The 18304-nt window shown below is 41.1% G+C and overlaps 1 protein-coding gene across 9 annotated transcripts in view; it reads right to left on the bottom strand.

Annotated features, from left to right (window-relative positions):
- Positions 1-737: 737 nt before the first annotated feature.
- SLC25A30 (solute carrier family 25 member 30) overlaps positions 738-18304 on the bottom strand; it is a 45575-nt gene continuing 28008 nt past the window's right edge. For 7 of the 9 annotated variants that reach the window (XM_072783025.1, XM_072783028.1, XM_072783027.1 and 4 more), the window contains 2 exons: positions 17984-18064; positions 14406-17069 (listed from right to left, as the gene is read on the bottom strand). In XM_072783025.1, the coding sequence (XP_072639126.1) occupies positions 17028-17069; positions 17984-18064 (123 nt within the window). In that variant the 3' untranslated portion in view covers positions 14406-17027. Of the gene's footprint in view, positions 2534-4731; positions 8964-14405; positions 17070-17983; positions 18065-18304 lie in introns of those variants that run through there. The other 2 variants (XM_072783031.1, XM_072783032.1) reach the window with 2 other exon arrangements.

Below are 18304 nucleotides of genomic sequence, written 5' to 3'. Positions count from 1 at the left end.
CCCTGGGTGGCTCAGTGGTTTGGCACCTGCCTTTGGCCGAGGGCGCGGTCCTGGAGTCCCGGGATCGAGTCCCGGCCTGGAGCCTGCTTCTCCTTCCTCCTGTGTCTCTGCCTCTCTCTCTCTCTCTCTCTCTGCCTATCATGAATAAATAAATAAATCTTAAAAAAAAAAAAAGATCTTCTTTCCCCTCAACGCTAACATTATGACAGTGAGTGACCTGAGGACATGCATGGAGCCACTTAGTACCTTTCTGTAATAGGACGTTGTAGCAAGGATGAGTCTCAAGCGTGAGCATTACAAGTTCAAAGAAATACCTCCAAGAGGAAAAAGCTTGAAGCTTTGGTATATTCTGTTCTGCTATGAGGCAGGAGTAGTAGTTCAAGTAGTTTATAAATCATGGAACTGAAGAGGAGGAAGGCTTCTGAGATCCCTTGCCATTTGACTTGTTCACTTGCAATAAAGTTGCAAAATGGAATAATTTAAAAGAAAATATTCTTATGCACACCTGCACATTCTTGAATTTTCAGGGCATGTGAATTTGGCACGGTTGGCACAGCTGAATTTCTTCATGCCTAATCCTCCAGCCTACTAGAACCACTTCTCTTGGGATGGCATTTATAGCTTTACCAAGTATCTGAAGATCTATTTGCTTTTTCAAGTTATTTCCTTGCTTACTCATTTTATCAATTTCTCATTCACGTCTCAGTGAACTGTTAAATCACCTTAAACTTTGACAATTTATTCAAACAGTAGCAAAGGCTTTATTTCATATTAAAAGAAGAATTGCTGCCCGGGATCAGACAACCAGTCTCTCAGCTTAGAATTCAGAATCAATATTTAGAGTCAAGTCAGATTTGAAGACAGACATAATTACCTTCCAATATTTCAACTTCAAAAACCTGTGAGCTGCGACTTTGCTAGCCATAAAATTAAAACAAGTGCAATAAAATCATTATCACCCCCTGGTGAGAATAAACATTGGTAGAACATCTTTGAAAATATCTATCGGGAGTCTTTAAGCTTTTTTTAACCTCTGGGCTTTTTAAAAAAATTGGTAATCAAATATTTAAAAACATCTTTATGTGCATAGATGTTCATCATAGGATACCAACAAACATTTGGAAGCAACTTAAGTCTACAACTATGGTAAACTTGTTTGATGGCCTATTAGTCATTTAAATTGTTTCAATTTTACTTACATTTTGTTTTTTTATATTTTTAAATGAATATGTATTATTTATCACCATGTGTATATATTAATTATTCCTATGTATTTTCATTATTATGTATGTTGTGTGTGTGTGTGTGTGTGTGTGTGTGTGTGTGTGTTATAGTGTTAAGGATCTCAAAACCTTGGGACGCCTGGGTAGCTCAGCGGTTGAGTGTATGCCTTTGGCTCAGGGTGTGATCCCAGTTCAAGGATCGAGTCCCATATCAGGCTCCCTGTGAGGAGCCTGCTTCTCTCTCTGCCTGTGTCTCTGCCTCTCTGTGTCTCTCATGAATAAATAAATAAATAAAATAAAATCTTTTTAAAAAAGAAAAAAAAAGGATCTCAAAACCTAACCATCTCATTCATGAACTGATCCACCTATTAAGCATTTCATGTGTACCTACTATGTGCCAGGTGGCATGCTAGCTAGTCTGAATAAGAACATTCCCTGCCTTCCAGGACCGTACAATTCAGTGAGAGAGACAGAGAAATACTGGTTGTATAGATCATATATGTTATTCCAATATATCACTGGAGTAAGCATGAGATAGTACAGAAAGCACGGAAGAAAAGCATCTGATCCATTCTTGGAAGATAAGGTTTGTTTCCTGGAGGAAAGAACACCTAAGCACTGTGCTTTGCATGCAGTAGATGCTCAATAATGTATTTTGAATGAATTGGTATCAGAAGGGCAATGGGCAAATAAAGAAGGAGAAAGAAACCCTTTCAAGACAAAGGAAAGATCACGTGCTAATGCCTAGAAGGGAGAATACAGAACAATTTCAGGAAATCAAATATTTTCTAAGATGGCTGGAATTTGGAGTTCAGTTTAGAAAAGAACAAGAGATGAAGGCCAAGAAGTGCATCGAGACAAGAGTATGAAACCCTGGGTGCCATGCTGAGGAGTTTGTCCTCTGCTGAGGAGAAGGAGCAGGGAGGACATTGCCACACTGGCCATGCAGAAAGGTCCTGGACAGAATGACACGTGCAATGACAGGAGGCCAGTCGAGGGAGGTGGGGACACAGCAGAGACTCTTTCAGCTGTCTAGGAGGCCTGACCACAAGAGAGCCCACGGAGAAAGGGGATGCATGGAAGAGATATTAGGATAAAATCCACAGGGCTTGAAGATTTAACTGAGTGTGAAGTAAAAGGGCCAGAGAGGAGACAGGACGCGGCGGTGGAGCGCGGTATGTGGAAGTTCTGGGGTGTCAAGTGCAGGCAGCTGCCGAAGGCAAGAGGAGGTGGCTCCGACTCCCGGGCCATGTCGTTCTGCCGCACTGCTACCTCTCCTTCAAGCCACACCTGGCATCACTGGGATTTCCCTATGGGCAGAGGAAGGAAAGACTCAGGCCTGGTTACAGATGGTTTTGAACAATACCTAGGTACCGGCTAGATGTGAACAGCTGCAGTGTGACAGCCCCAATCGGGAGTGTCACTGGGAAAGAAAAGCCTCTGAGTGCTCAGACTTCCAATGGCACCTTGGTACTGCCAGTGCTGGAGGTCTGGAACCCATGACCACAGCCAATCTTTGTCCCCAGAAGCTTCCCATCTCCTTGTCTCATGCTATATGTGAAGAAATGTCTTTCAATCTGGTTTCCAGTTTACTAATTCTCTCTTCAACCATTTGCCTTCGATTTTACTTCCAGTAATATTGTTCCCATTTTACAGATTATATTTTTAAAGATTTATTTTTCTTTATTTGAGAGAGAGAGAGAGCTCCCATGAGCAGGGGGAGGGGCAGCAGGAGAGGGAGAGAGGATCTCAAGCAGACTCCACACTGAGCATAGAGCCTGATGCAGGGCTTGATCCCATAACCCCAAGATTGTGACCTGAGCCAAAATCAAGAGTCAAGTACTTAACTGCCTGAGGTGCCCCAAAGGTTCTATTTTTAAAATACTATCATTTTTTAAAACTCCAGTTACTTTTATATCTGCCTAGTTCATTTTTATAGTTTTTCTTTCCCTGTCTGGTACACTCCTTCCATCTCATTAATTTCTATCTGCAGAAGAGACACTTTTAACTTTCCCTGAAAATTAGCCTTGAAGAAGGGGAAGTACAGGGTGCCACAGGAGCATGTGACGGCAAGCTGGACTTCACCCTGGGTGCAGAGAAGTCCTTCCCTGCAAAAGTATTACAGATGAGAACTGAGGGGTGCCCGGTCACTTGGAGCTGTAGCCAAATTGCCAGACGCACTCCAGGCCCTACTGTAGCTCCACAGTGTCGTCTACCACAGTCAGACACAGAACATCTGATTTCTCCCTACACCATGCTGGGGTTTCCCATAAGTAGTAGAAGCTGCCTCCTAGATTTCACAGCCATTTGTTTTTCTTTTTTTTTTTTAAGATTATTTATTTATTTATTTATTTATTCATGACAGACACAGAGAGAGAGAGGCACGGACATAGGCAAAGGGAGAAGCAGGCTCCCTGTGGGGAGCCCAATGCGGGACTCAATCCTGGGACCCTGGGGTCACATTCTGAGCCAAAGGCAGATGCTCAACCAGAGCCACCCAGATGCCCCTCATGGCTATTTCTACCCCATTGTCTAACTCTACTAGGGCTTGGGAGTACTCTAGGATTTTTCCATTTTCTCCCATCATACTTATAAAACAAATTTTTTTGCTCTGTTCTTAGAACTTTCATGAGCCATCCTCAATCCTGCCACTTCATGATGAGCAGCTCAAGCAACATTATCAAACATTTAGTTTCTGTCAGTGGCCAGTAACAATTTGAGCTATTTCACAAAGAAAAAATAGTTATTTGCAGAAAAGGGTATGGCTTTGCCCCCAAACTCCAGGGGTGTGCACTGCAATTCTGCTAGTGGGGTTTCCTGAAGTCTCCGTACAGCATCCATCTGTCCTAGACACTTCAGGCATGTCCATGTGCTAGAACACCACGTACTACAGCCTGGACTTGCCACAGACCTTCTCTTGCTCTGGGCCTCATTCCAAACTGGCAGCCTAACAAGTTCCTTCCTAAATAGGTCACAGCAGTAAACTCAAATGTGCTGTATGTTGCCTCCAAAAGAAGCCCATGGTAATGGCCATCGGTCTCTTGGGGATTGAGGAAAGATGTTGAGCATATACTCGGAGCAGTGTCAAAGAGGTCCAGGTCTGTGAACCAGCTCAGATCTTGGAACTGGGTGAAAGGCCATGATTCTAAGATAGTGACCCAAATTAGATCTCTGCTTACCTGGGACCTTCCAATTACGTAAATCAAATTATGTTTTAGCAGGCTGACCATTGACGTCATTGCCAGGGGCTCCATCAAAGATCCTCAGAAGTCAAAGCATTCTATTTGCCACCGCAGGCCTGCTGCCAATTGCAGTAACCATGCCTACTGTCTCTGGTATGAAACACTGTCACTGGGATCCCTGGGTGGCGCAGCGGTTTAGCGCCTGCCTTTGGCCCAGGGCGCGATCCTGGAAACCCGGGATCGAATCCCACGTCAGGCTCCCAGTGCATGGAGCCTGCTTCTCCCTCTGCCTGTGTCTCTGCCTCTCTCTCTCTCTCTCTCTCTCTGTGTGTGTGTGACTATCATAAATAAATAAAAATTAAAAAAAAATGAAACACTGTCACTTGGCCTCTGAGATCAGGAAATCCACTTAAGTGGCAGCATCGCTCACCGCCATTCTCAGCCTGCAGGGGACACCTCCTGCAAAGTTTCTGAAGGAAGCAGCTGTTCCTATCAGCACATTTCATCATACCTCATTGTTTTTTCATCATACCTCATTGAAGCGAGTATCTTCTGGGCCCTCCTTGGGGCACACAGTCATGGGAAGTATTTTTTACAATCTTAGTGTAGAGGCCCACATAGGATGCAAGAGAATGAGAAGGGCTGCAGTAGGGAGATCCCTGGGTGGCTCAGGGGTTTAGCACCTGCCTTTGGCCCAGGGCACGATCCTGGAGTCCTGGGATCTAGTCCCACGTCAGGCTCCCGGTATGGAGCCTGCTTCTCCCGCTGCCTGTGTCTCTGCCTCTCTCTCTCTTTCTATCATGAATAAATAAATAAAATCTTAAAAAAAAAAAAAAAAAAAGAGAGAGAAGGGCTGCAGTAGATTGCATAACTATCTCTTAAACGTTCCAGTTTCCTTGCCTATGATGGCCTTGTTTGGATGTTCATGCCCCGGAAGGAAAATACATGCTTATCTTGTTGAACTCAAGAGTAGCTATGTGACTTGCTTTGGCCAATAAGATGAGAAGCAATGTGTATTGCTTCCAAGTAGGTAGTTTGAGCCAGGATGTGCTTCACCACAATCTCTTTTTCTCTGTGCCACAGACCAACCATATACCAAAATAAGTTCCATCACCTTGGGTCCAAGGAAAGACAATGTAGAGCAGAGCTTTAGTTGATCTTTGATGTACATGTAGTGTGTTTAAAATATAAATCTTTGGGGCAGCCTGGGTGGCTCAGCGTTTTAGCGCCACCTTCCGCCCGGGGTGTGATCCTGGAGACCCGGGATCGAGTCCCACATCGCGCTCCCTGCATGGAGCCTGCTTCTCCCTCTGCCTGTGTCTCTACCTTTCTCTCTGTCTGTGTGTTTCTCATGAATAAATAAAATCTTTAAAAAAATCTTTTAAATATATATATATAAATCTTTGTTACAAGCCACTGAGATGTTGGGGTTATTAGTTACTGCAGCATCACCTAATCTATGCTGACTGATACAACTGTAAACATTTACGTAGACTTTTTCCTATGTGCTCTACCACTTTACAAATGTTAACTCTTTTAATTCTCACAAGAACTCTATGAGTCAAGTCCTATTATTATCCCAGTTTCACAGAGGAGGAGACTGAAGCACAGAGAGGTTAAGTAACTCACCCAGAAGCATACTGCTAGTAAGTGGCAGCCCTAAGATTTGAATCTGAGCACCTGCACTCCATAATTCATGTTCTTAATCCACTACATCACAAAAACAGAATAAAAATTTTTGATAAATTTGACTACATAAAACAAAGTTCTACATGGTTTAAAAAAAACTCTATACAAAATCAAAAATCAAATGACAAATTGTGAAAAAATACAAGTCACATCATAGACAGCAAGAAAAGGACCAATGACTAAAAGAAATGTAAATATAAATACAGAAATACAAATCCATAAAAATACAAAATGTAAATATAAATGTACTTTGCTAAGAAGTATATTTGCTAAGAAAATCTGCTTAATTTAACATATATTGGAGCATCTATCAAAATTGCAATTAGGGATGCCTGGATGGCTCAGTTGGTTAAGCATCTGCCTTTGGCTCAGGTTGTGATCCGGGGGTTTTAGGATTGAACTCCATGTTAGGATCCCTGCTCAGCATGGAGTTTGCTTCTCTCTCTCTCCCTCTGCCCCTCCCCTCTGCTCATGTTCTCTTTCTCTCTCTCAAATAAATAAATAAAATCTTTAAAAAAAAAATCACATGGCACCTGGGTGGTGCAGTTGGTTGAGTATCCAACTCTTGGTTTAGGCTCTGGTGCTGATCTCAGGGTGGTGAGACTAAGCCCCATGTGGGGCTCCACACTCCACAGGATTCTGCTTGGGAGTCTCTCTTCCTCTGCCCCACTGACCTTCTGCCCCTCTCCCCCCATATTTTCTCTCTTTCTCTCAAATAAAATAAATCTTTGAAAAGATTTGCAATTATTTTGACCCAGGACTTCATTCTTTGGAAATATTTGCAGATATGAAAAATGATAAATATATAAAGATTCTTAATATACTGTTTTTGAAGTAGCAAAAGAATTGGAAACAATCTAAATATTCATCAATAGGGAAATAGCTAAATAAATATGATACAATCTCAGAGTGGTTTACAAATTAGTCTTTAAAAAATAGGTAGTTCTTAAAATATCAATATGGAAAAAATGTTGATATATTGTTAAATGGGAGCAAGGCTCACAACATTGTATGTTATTATTAGCTTTTAGAAATAATCTATTGCTCTGAAAGGATACACACACACACACACACACACACACACACACACACACAGTAACCAGTTGCCTCTGCAGTAAAAAAAAAAAAAATGATGAGGGATGGGGAGCACAGGACAAAAGGATTTTTTATTGCATTACTTTTGGTATCTTTTGAACTTTATACCATCTATGTATATTACCAAAAATGATTTATTCTTACAAAGAATATTCTTTGTACCCTCACCCACTAGATAAATATCAGTTTTGCTCAATGTTATTACTTCAATTGTTGAGAATTAAAGACAAATTAACCTTGACAAGATTACCTTGTTTTTAATCTTCTTTCTTATTCTCTAGGTAAAAATATTGATTTCTACCTGTATGATATCTAGTATTGAACTATGATATCACACTAGTTACCCTCCACATGAGAAATAAGTGAAGATATTTCCAGATAAACAAAAGCTGAGGGAGTCATGATCACAAGATCTGCCCTGTAAGAAATGCTAAAGAGAGTTCTACAAGGTGGAATTAAAGGACACTAGACAGTAACTCAAAACCATACAGAAAAATAAAGATATCAATAAAGGTAAATAGATGAGCAATACATAGTCAGTGTTATTATTTAAAGAAAAAGTTTAAATTATTAGTGTAAGAGCTAGTATTACTGTAACTTTGGCTTATAATTCCATACCATGTTTTGTAAATGATTGAAGAGACTAATGAATTTTTAAATAGCGTTAGTTTGTTTTAGACATACAATGTATAAAGTAATTTGTGACATCAACAACCAAAAGGGCTAGGGACAGAGCTGTAAAGAACCAGAGTTTCAGTACAGTATTGAAGTTAAGCTGGTATAAATTCAAATTAAAGAGTTATAATTTTACAATTTTAAATGTAATCCCCATGGTAACCACAAAGAAAATTTCTAGATATACGTAAAAGGAAATAAGAAAAGAATTTGAACATTTTACTACAGAAAGTCAAGTAAACACAAAAGGCGGCAGCAATACAGGAAATAAGGGACAAAAAAATTATAAGGCATAAAGAAAACAAATAACATAATGACAAAAGTCCTTCTTTATTAACAATTACTTTAAATATAAATGGATTAAACTCTCCACACAAAAGACAAAAATCGGAAGAATGGATCAAAAAATATAAGATCCAAATATATGCCGTATATAAGAGACTCATTTGAGATCCAAAGACCAAACAAGCTGAATATAAAAGGAAGAAGATATTCCCTACAAACAGTAACCAAAAGAGAGCAAGAATGGCTACATTAAAAACAAAATAGACTAAGTCAAAAGAGCTTACAGGAGAGAAAGAAGAACAGTATATACTAATAAAAGGTTCAATATAGCAAGTTGATATATAACAATTATAAACATCTACACACCTAATGACAAAACATCAAAAAATTTTAAGCAAAACTGACAGAATTGAAAGGAGAGACAGACAGTTCTACAATAATAGTTGGAGACCTCAATACCCTAATCACAATAATGGATAAAACAACTAAACAGAAGATAAAAAAGGAAATAAAGAACTTAACACAATAAAATAACTAGGTCTAACAGGCATATACAGAAAATTCTACCCAACAAGAGAATACACATTCTATTTAAGTACATATAAAAGTTTCCAAGATAACCATGTGCTGTGTCACAAAATCTCAACAGATTGAAAAAATAAATGTCACACGAAGTATTTTCTCTGGCCATGGTGGGATGAAATTAGAAACCAAAAACAAGGGATGCTTTACTGGCTCAGTCAGTGGAACATGTGGGTCTTGATCTTGTAAGTTCAAGCTTCAGGCTGGGTGTAGCGATTACTTAAAATAAAATCTTTAAAAAAGAAAAGAAAAGAAACCAGTAACAAAAGGAAAACTGAAAATTTTACAAAATTATAGAAATTAACACATTTTTAAGCAATCAATGGATCTAAGAAATCAGAAGGGAAGTCAGAAATACTTAGAGACAGGGGATCCCTGGGTGGCTCAGTGGTTTAGTGCCTGCCTTTGGCCCAGGGCGCGATCCTGGAGTCCCGGGATGGAGCCTGCTTATCCCTCTGCCTGTGTCTCTGCCTCTCTCTCTCTCTCTCATAAATAAATAAATCTTAAAAAAAAATACTTAGAGACAAATAAGGGACCTCAGTCAGTTAAGCAATTGACTCTTGTCTTTGGCTCAGTTCATGATCTCATAGTCCTGAGATCAAGCCTCATGTTGGGCTCCATGCTGAGCATGGAGTCTACTTGGGATTCTCTCTTGCAGTCTCTCTTTGCCCCTCTCCCCCGTTCACACACATGTGCACTCTCTCTAAAAGAAGAAAAAGACAGAATGAAAGAAAGAACAGACTTAGAGACAAATTAAAGTGAAAACACAACTTGCCAAAACATATGGGATGCTGTGAAAGCAGTGCAAAGGGAAAATGTATAGTTATAAACACATTTAAAAAGAAAAATCTCAAACCAACAACCTAACTTTATAACTTAAAGAACTATAAAAAGAAGAAATAACTCAAAAGCTAGCAGAATAAAGGAAATAATAAAGACTAGAGCAGAGATAAATGAAATTGAGACTAGAAAAACAATAGGCAAAATCAATGAAACCAAAAGTTGGGTCTTTGAAAAGATCAGCAAAATTTAGCTAGATAGACTAAGACAAAAAGAGAAGATAAAATTACTAAAACCAGAAATGAAAGTAAGGCTATTTCTGATTCTATAGAAATAAAAAGGAGTCTAAAAGTATACCATATACACTAACAAATTCGGTAGCCTAAATGAAATGGACAAACTCCTAGCAACACAAAATGTACCAAGACTAAATCACGAACAGAAAATCTGAATAGACCTATAATTATAATTATTAATTATACTAGTATTAATTATATTAGTATTAATACTAATTATACTAATTATAATTAGTAAGGAAATTGAGTCAGTAATCAAAAAAATCTCCTAACAAAGAAAAGCCTTGGATCTCATGGTTCCTCTGGTGAATTCCACCAAATATTTACCAATCCTCAAACTTTTCCAAAAAATTGAAGAAGAGGTAACACTTCTTAACTCATTCTATGAGGCCAGCATTACCCTGATACCAAAGCCAGACATTATAATAGAAAATTACAGACCAAAATCCACTATGATTATTGATAAAATCTTCAAGATACTAGCAAACTGAATTCAGCAACATATTAAAAGGATTATACAGCACAGCCAAGTGGGACCTATTCCTGTAACACGATGATGGATCAATGTAAATACGCCACATCAACAGAGTGATGGCAAAAACATATGATCATCTCAACTGATGCAGAAAAAGCATTTAACAAAAGTCAACACCCCTCTCTGGCAAAAAATACCCAACAAACTAGGAAATAGAAGGAAACTACCTCAAAGGAATAAAAGCCATATATAAAAATCCGACAAAGAATATCATATTCACCGGTGAAAAACTGAAAGCTTTCCAAGACAAGGAATGAGGCAAACAGACCCACTTTCGTAACTTCTATCCAACATAGTACTAGAAGTTCTAGCCAGAGCAATTAGGAAACAATGAGAAATAAAAGACACCCAAATTGAAAAGGAAGATGTGAAATTATCTCCTTTTGCAGATGATATGATCTTATATGCAGAAAACCTTAAAGATTCCACATACACAGACCAAAACAAGACAAAACCTATTAGAACTAGTAAGTGAATTCAGAAAAGTAGTAGCCCCACCCCAATTGTCACAGGATCTTTGGTGACCTTGAGAAAACACCACGTAAGAATCCCAGAAGTCGTAAGCAAACGAACCTTAGAAGGTTGCTTCCATTTAACACAAGTATTCACCCCATTATCTACCATGTGCAAACACCAAGTTAAAAAAGTGCAAAGTAGGGCAAATTAAAGCAGGGATATAATTAAGGATGAAGTCCACCAGTGGCCTTAAGCAGTTCTTGGATGTTTGTAACTCTGGCTCTAACTGTACGACGCGGAATCCTTTTAAGTCTAGAGCAATCATAACTCACACACACACATTCAAGGGAGACAGGCAATACTTTATATTCAGTTGGCTTCCCTTTCCATAAAGAATCGTGAAATGTTGGGGTGCCTGGGTGGCCTAGTCGGTTGAGTGGCTGACTCTTGGATCCGGCTCAGGTCATGATCTGGGGGTCCAGCCCCCAGTGGGGCTCAGCAGGGAGTCTGGGTAAGATTCTCTCTCTCTCCCCCTACCGCTCCCTAAAAATTTTCTCTCTCAAATAAAATAAATAGGGGCACCTGGGTGGTGCAATTAAGCAGCTGACTCTTGGTTTTTACTTGGGTCGTGATCTCAGGGTAATGGGATCGAATCCTATGTCAGGCTCTGTGCTCAACATACAGTCTACTTAAGTTTCTCCCTCTCCCACTGCCTCTCCCTCCCCTCAAATGAATAAATAGATATTTTTTAAAATAAAATAAAAAATATTTTTAAAAAAGAATTGTGGAGTGTTTCAGAAAAATATTTGGAAGACTACAGCTAATGAAGTAAAATCTCTTAATAACGTAGCTGTCTCTACCATACAGTCCAATGAAACAGTATAACTTGAAAGTCTGTATGGTCAGAGAAAGACTAAGAATTATGTAAAATAACCCAGGAATTTAGAAGTTAAGTACACAGCCCACTTGATGCACTCTTTATAGAGGTGCTCCCCCCACTGTCAAAAAAGGCTAAGCTGTTTTTTAATCATAGAGGTGTTGTGTTGAATAAAAAGTAGTTAAAAACTGAAATAAAGAGCAAAAATTTCCCATTATCTTTATCAGCTCAATTTTGACAGATATTTAATATACTTTTAGAAACATTATATACTTAAAATGTAAATCAAATATTATACATACTTCAACTCCCACTTCCTCCCATTTACCATACATAAGACATCTGTAACCCAACCTAGTCATTTTTGGATTTTGGGTGAAGGTTTTGTTTTAAATTACAAAATGTAGGCTTTTGAAAAGGCAAAAACCATAATGCAGCTATGTATAAGGAAAAAATTTCTAATCCTTTCTACCCTATAATGATCAAATTTTGTGTCAACTTGGCTAGGCTATGGTGTTGTTGAATGGCAAATGCTAGCTGTCACTGTGAAGATAGTTTGTAGATGTGAACACCTTACATAATCCGTTAACTTTAAGATTACACTCCATGATATGGTGGGCCCCACCTAATCAGTTAAAGGCTTCAAGGGAGGGAGGAAGGTCTCCTAAAGAAGAAATTCTACTTCAAAACTGTAACAGAAATCCTACCCGAGTTTTCAGTCTGCTGGTATACCCTCCTGATCTCAGATTTGCCAATCCCCCACAGTTGCATGAGCCTGTGTCTTAAATCATTTATGTATGCGCATGCGCGCGCACACACACACACACACACACACACACACCTGCTGGTTCTGTTTCTCTGGAGAATTCTAATATGTAAATTCATTCCATACACACTACATTTGCTTTTTCCCTAAGATGCTAAGCATCTCTAAGATGCTTTTTCCTTAAGATTTACCTCTTAAATTTTCCTACTTAATAACGTATCAGGGACATCGTTCCAAGTCAGCAGGCTGAGATCTAACTCATTCTCAAGAGCCACATACACAGTAAGCTATTGTATGGATTATTATTTAAGCAAGGGACATGGAGGCATATAGATAGTTTCTAGTTTTTTTGCTCTTCATTCCATTATTTGCACCAAGCTTTCAAGAAACCTATTTACACACCTGCCCTTGTCTTGTATTCCTGTTTTGCTTCAGAATGGGTCATTATAATGTATCAAAAATTTAGTGTCATATTTTCTCAGCTTCCAGTTTAGACATAAATATCATGAATTTAAAGCCAAATGTGTCTTAACACGTACCATGATGCACATGACAGTCTGCTGTCCACAGGTATTTGAGAAACGCCAGAAGCCAGTGGTTCTCACTAACCCCCATATAAGGTCAATCACGTACGTCATTTCATCTCTCAGGTGAGAGAACAGAGAAAGCTCCCCTTTCTCCCAGCTCAATTTTTTTCAATAAACCACCATGTTTAATTCAAAATGTTTATATATATATATATATACACACACACACATATATACACACATATATATAAATGTATATATAAAACAATGTTGTATGTGTGTATATGTATATATGCTAATCTGTTATTTTTGTTATTTATTTTTTAAGTAAGCTTTGTGCCCAATGTGAGACCTGAACTCATGACCCCAAGGTAGTCACATGCTCCACCAACTGAGCCAGCCAGGCACCCCGAAAATTTATTTTTTGGTGGACAGCAAAGCAAGATTTATTGAGTAATAGCAAAGTGAGAGTACAAAGCTCCAGAGGAGGTTGTAACAGCCGCCTCAAAAATATTTTTAAGTGAAAGAATTAATGAATTTGTGTCTCATCCCCTGGTTCTTCCATGCCAATCAGAGGTGTCCCTGCCTGGTCCACAGTTAATAAGACATCCCAGCTCCCATCCCTAGCCAACAGCACACACTGTAAGGACTGAGGGAACCCGAAAGTGCGAGGCATTGGTGTCATCACCCTGGCGCTCTGCATCTCCAAGCTACCTTGCCAAGCCAGTCCATGAATCAAAGTCACTGGCCTCTAAGAGGTCACACAGGTGTCCAGGCAATGAAGACGATGCTGGGGCGCCTGGCTGGCTCAGGCCGTAGAGCATGTGACTCTTGACCTCAGAGGCTGTAAGTATGAGTCCCATGCAGGGTGTAGATATTACTTAAAAATAAAATTAAAGGGTGCCCGGGTGGCTCAATCGGTTAAGCTTCTGCCTTCAGCTCAGGTCACGATCCCAGGGTCCTGGGATCGAGCCCCACATCTGGCTCCCCGCTTGGCAAGTGGGAGTCTGTTTCTCCCTCTACCCCTCCCCGCTGCTCATGCTCTCTTGCTCTTTCTCAAAATCTTTAAGTAAATAAATATTTTTTTTTAATTACACTGAATTTAAAAAGGAGCACCTGAATGGCCCAGTTGGTTAAGCACCCAACTCTCAGTTTCGGTTCAGGTCATGATCTCAGATCCAGCCCCACAACGGGCTCTGTGCTGGCCGTGGAGCCTGCTTAAGATCTCTCTCTCGCCTTCTGCCCCTCCCCCTCCTCTCTAAATAAATCAATGAATTTAAAAAAAAATATATATAGGATCCCAACAACTTCTCCCTGAGGAGAAATGTCTGTAGCCACTTTTACAAGCACCATGCCCGCGCCAGCCTCCTGGACTCCTTGGAGCTTATCTTTGCTTAAAGGTTTCTGTTTACCCAAAATAACCACAGATCATTTGGATTATTATGTATTAGTCCAGTTTATTAAATAATGAAACAAGGTTTATGCCACATATTCCAACAATGCTTAAATAAAGAGCTTGAAATATAAAGGCTCATGAAAAATGCATAGTCTTCATATAATATATACTATTTCTAGCTCATGAATAAATATGGAGGATAGGAGCCATTTTATTTCACAGATTAGCAATATTTGGCATCAATGATTACAGAAATCCACAAGCAAACAAAAAACCCCATTATCTTCATTTTATAAAAGCTAAAAATCCTTTTGCCACATTTCAGCAATATCCAAGGGGGTCAGGGGACTTGTAATCACACCCCTGAAAATAAGGGGACCGAGGCTCCAAGTCCTTAAGTTCTTTCTTGGTTAGAAGCTTAACAATTCCATGAACTCCTTCAGGAAGCAGAAAAACCAGAACAGGTTACGATCCTGTTCTATATAGCATGTGTCATATATCTACACTGGAGAAATACTCTCTTTTTGTCCTAAAAACATGCTCAGGGTTTATAGTGAGGTTTGAGTTTCTTTTCATCCTGGTATGAACATGTACATAATTTGACTCAATTGATAACAATGAACGTTGTGTGACGTCGACTCTTTAGGTGGTCTTCAAAATGAACTTGCTTCTACTGTTTCAGAAATTATATGTACACTTAAAAAATACAGTGTTTTCTTCATTTTAAAAAAAGTGGTTCTTAAAAAGTAATCCTTTAAATTCCAGGAACTCAAAAGTGAAAGCCTTCCTGAGAACGCCCTGACCAGGTCAATGGAATGTTTTGGTGAGAAGAAAAATATCTGCCTAAAGATATGGTTCAGTACCAGGAGCGGGCCCAGGGAGCTCAGCTCTGCAGTCACATGGTGGGTGGGGGTGGGGGTGGGGTCTGGACTTGCATTTAAGTCTTTAACCAGTTAATACCTACAGGCCACTCCGGCCACCCCTTCCCTTCCTTCCTTCCTTCCTCTTTTTAAGGATTTTGTCTCTGTTTTGGAAATACAACTCTGCCTCACAAAAGCTTTTTCAAAGTAAACATCCATAAAGAAGGCAAAGTGAAAGGGAAAGGCAGCAAAACCGCCTGATCCCCAAGAAAAACTACCATGCCTTCTATTCTGGGTCAAAGGAAGTGGTGACCCAGGGCAGGAGAAACTGGGAACCTGCCCCAGCACACACCTGGGGGGGGGGGGGGGGTTCCGCCTGGGAGCCCCGGGTCAGGGTGTATTTAATGTTCTTGAACGTACAACTGCAGGTCCCCAAGTAAATATGTTCCCTTCCCTGGGGCTGTCTTCTAGAAGTTCTTAGGGCTCTTGGAGTCACGTTTTATTTTTGAAAAGAACAAGATGAAGGCAAGAAAGGAGAATGATTTTTTTTTTTTTTGTGGTCTTTAGAGAAAGAGAGGAAGATACGATAGACCTCTTCGAGAAACTGGAAAACAGGTACAGTGCTAAAGGGAGAGTTTCTAAAATTTCAAGCAAGTGTTTTAGGAAGGACAGGAAGTGTTTTAGGACTTCAAGGAAGTCCGACACAGGACATATCTTCACAAACAGAACCTGAACGAAAGCAAAAAACTGAGAAACCTGGAAAGATCAACTCTTCGATTCACTCACAACATCCTGCCAAGGAAAACATAATGCAACTGTTCACTTCTACTGTGTTCTTTGTCTCCACAAGGCCTTTGGCGAGGGGCTTTGCTCGGGATTCTTCTCCCACCATTCCGGCGGGCTGACAGCACAGCTGGTGTACAAGGCCCACCCTCCGGGCAGGTCTCAGCAGCCACCCTTGTCTTCCTTTGACCCCCAGCATCAATACACATTATTATCCTCATTTTACAGACTGGGAAGTCACAAACTTGGCTAAAAATCAGAGCAAATTACTAACGTTACCTAAGACGCCAACCCAAGCTGCCTCAAAGATCGTCCATCAACATGGACCTTGCCACGTTCAAAGCCAACACATCACACTGTCACGGGCTTAGATATGAACGCTTTGTAACAATTCCTCACGAAGGTCAGGCCTTCAAAAGCTTAAAGTCACTTATTATAAGTGAAAGATCCTGCCGAAATAGGAAATTATAAAGCAGTGCAATATGCCAGGGATCTATTTGCTGCACTGTTTACACCCGGAGTTAAAAGGGCCAGGTCTCCACGTGTGACATTTCTCCTGCTGACGAGAAGCGACAGTCGTCAGAAGCTCAGGAACGAGAACACTGTCCTGGAGGCTCTATTCCGTGGTTCCGATGGGCTCCTCTAGAGCCGTCTGGCATCCCTAGCTGCGAGCTGAGCCACAGCAGGTGCTCCTGTCCCCTGAAGAAAACGACACCCGGTTCCCAATCTTCTTGCGAGCTTTCTTTAGCAAGAAACATGCGTTCCATGTGCTGTCTTTGACGTCAGAGGGCACTTCCACGGTAAGGACTAGTGTTTGGATGTTAGTCTCTAGCATGAAACATCTGACGCAGAGCGGCCGCTGCCAACACCCGGCCATCTGGACTAGCCCCATCTTCATCTGTTGCTCACGCTTCAGCATCTGTGATGAACCAAGCAGTGAGAAGCAGCGTGACACACGGGAAGCTTTATTGTTTCGGAAGTGAGCGTTTGCAGAGCGCTGTCTCATGCAGCCTTGACTTGTCACAAGTCCAATTTCTTCAACTGCTCGTAGGTCACGAAGAACTGCAGTGACTGGTTAAGGCTGACAAAGAAAATGCCATCTTAACAACTCCGACGCGTAAACACAGACTCACGGACAGCAGGTGTCACAGATACGTCTGGGCAGACCACGCACCATGGACACATTAAACATGAGGGGTGCCATCCTCATCCACCCAAACCATCTTCCCATCCGCCTTCCCAAGCTCAGCCTGGAACAGAACAATCACAGCGGAGACAAAGAAATCCCCTAGCATCGGCTCCAAGGGCCTCCCCGAAGAGGACGTCCACACTGCCTGGCCCTGGCGGCCGCTGTGACGGGCAGACTTTCCAGAATAGTCAACTCTGTGTGAAACAGAAAGCAAGCAAGTCCCGGGGAGCTCTCCTCACGGGTCCCGGCTGGGCAGGCCTTCATCAGGACGGAGGCGCAGATAAAGAGAAACGGGGGATGGGGAAAAGCACATCCCCTTAGCATTCCGCCCCGGCACGTCTAATGAAGTGCGGCTCCCGTCCTGCCTCCCCCGTCGGCGTAGGGCATTGGCACTGACCAGCCAAATCACTCAGGAGCCAACTCCTGTTTATCCGCGGGGACCCTCTAAAATAAGCATTCTGGAACACTGCTGCCAAACCGGATCCTTCCCAAGGGTGGCTAGGGATGTGCAATCAAGCCGCGCCTTCCTGTAATCATAAATATTCCCAGCAACGTCTACTGCAGTCAAGTCCCGGTCAGGGACAGCATCACTAAACCAGATCCCGATAGCCCAGGACAGAGATCTTACACCCGCTGAGATAGAAACTGAATCATCATTTCCTAGAATCAGACGAACGCAAAAGAATAAGAAGCCACTTCCAAATTATCATTCAAAACACGGGCTTATGCCAACAATCGTCTGGTAGCTACAGCTTCCGTTGGATGTAGTGCGACAGGAAAAGGATACGATGATGTTCCAAGGACCAAGTCTCAACCAATTTGGCCAAAACCCTTTATACAGAGCAAAAAACCCTTCATTCTTCCAGGTCTGTTATAAGAGGGAGAAAAAAAAAAAGTTAGCTTCCAACTATCCAGTGATGTCAGGTGCATTAATAATTAGGAGTCAGACTGAATGTTTTTTTTCTCAGAAATAAAATCTTAGGGCAGCCTGGATGGCTCAGCAGTTTAGCACTGCCTTCGGCCCGGGGCCTGATCCTGGCGACCCGGGATCGAATCCCACCTCAGGCTCCCTGCATGGGGCCTGCTTCTCCCTCTGCCTGTGTCTCTG

This window comes from Canis lupus, chromosome 17, assembly GCF_048164855.1.
Source record: "Canis lupus baileyi chromosome 17, mCanLup2.hap1, whole genome shotgun sequence".
NCBI classification, from domain to species: domain Eukaryota; kingdom Metazoa; phylum Chordata; class Mammalia; order Carnivora; family Canidae; genus Canis; species Canis lupus.
This window is presented reverse-complemented; position numbering and strand designations above follow the sequence as displayed.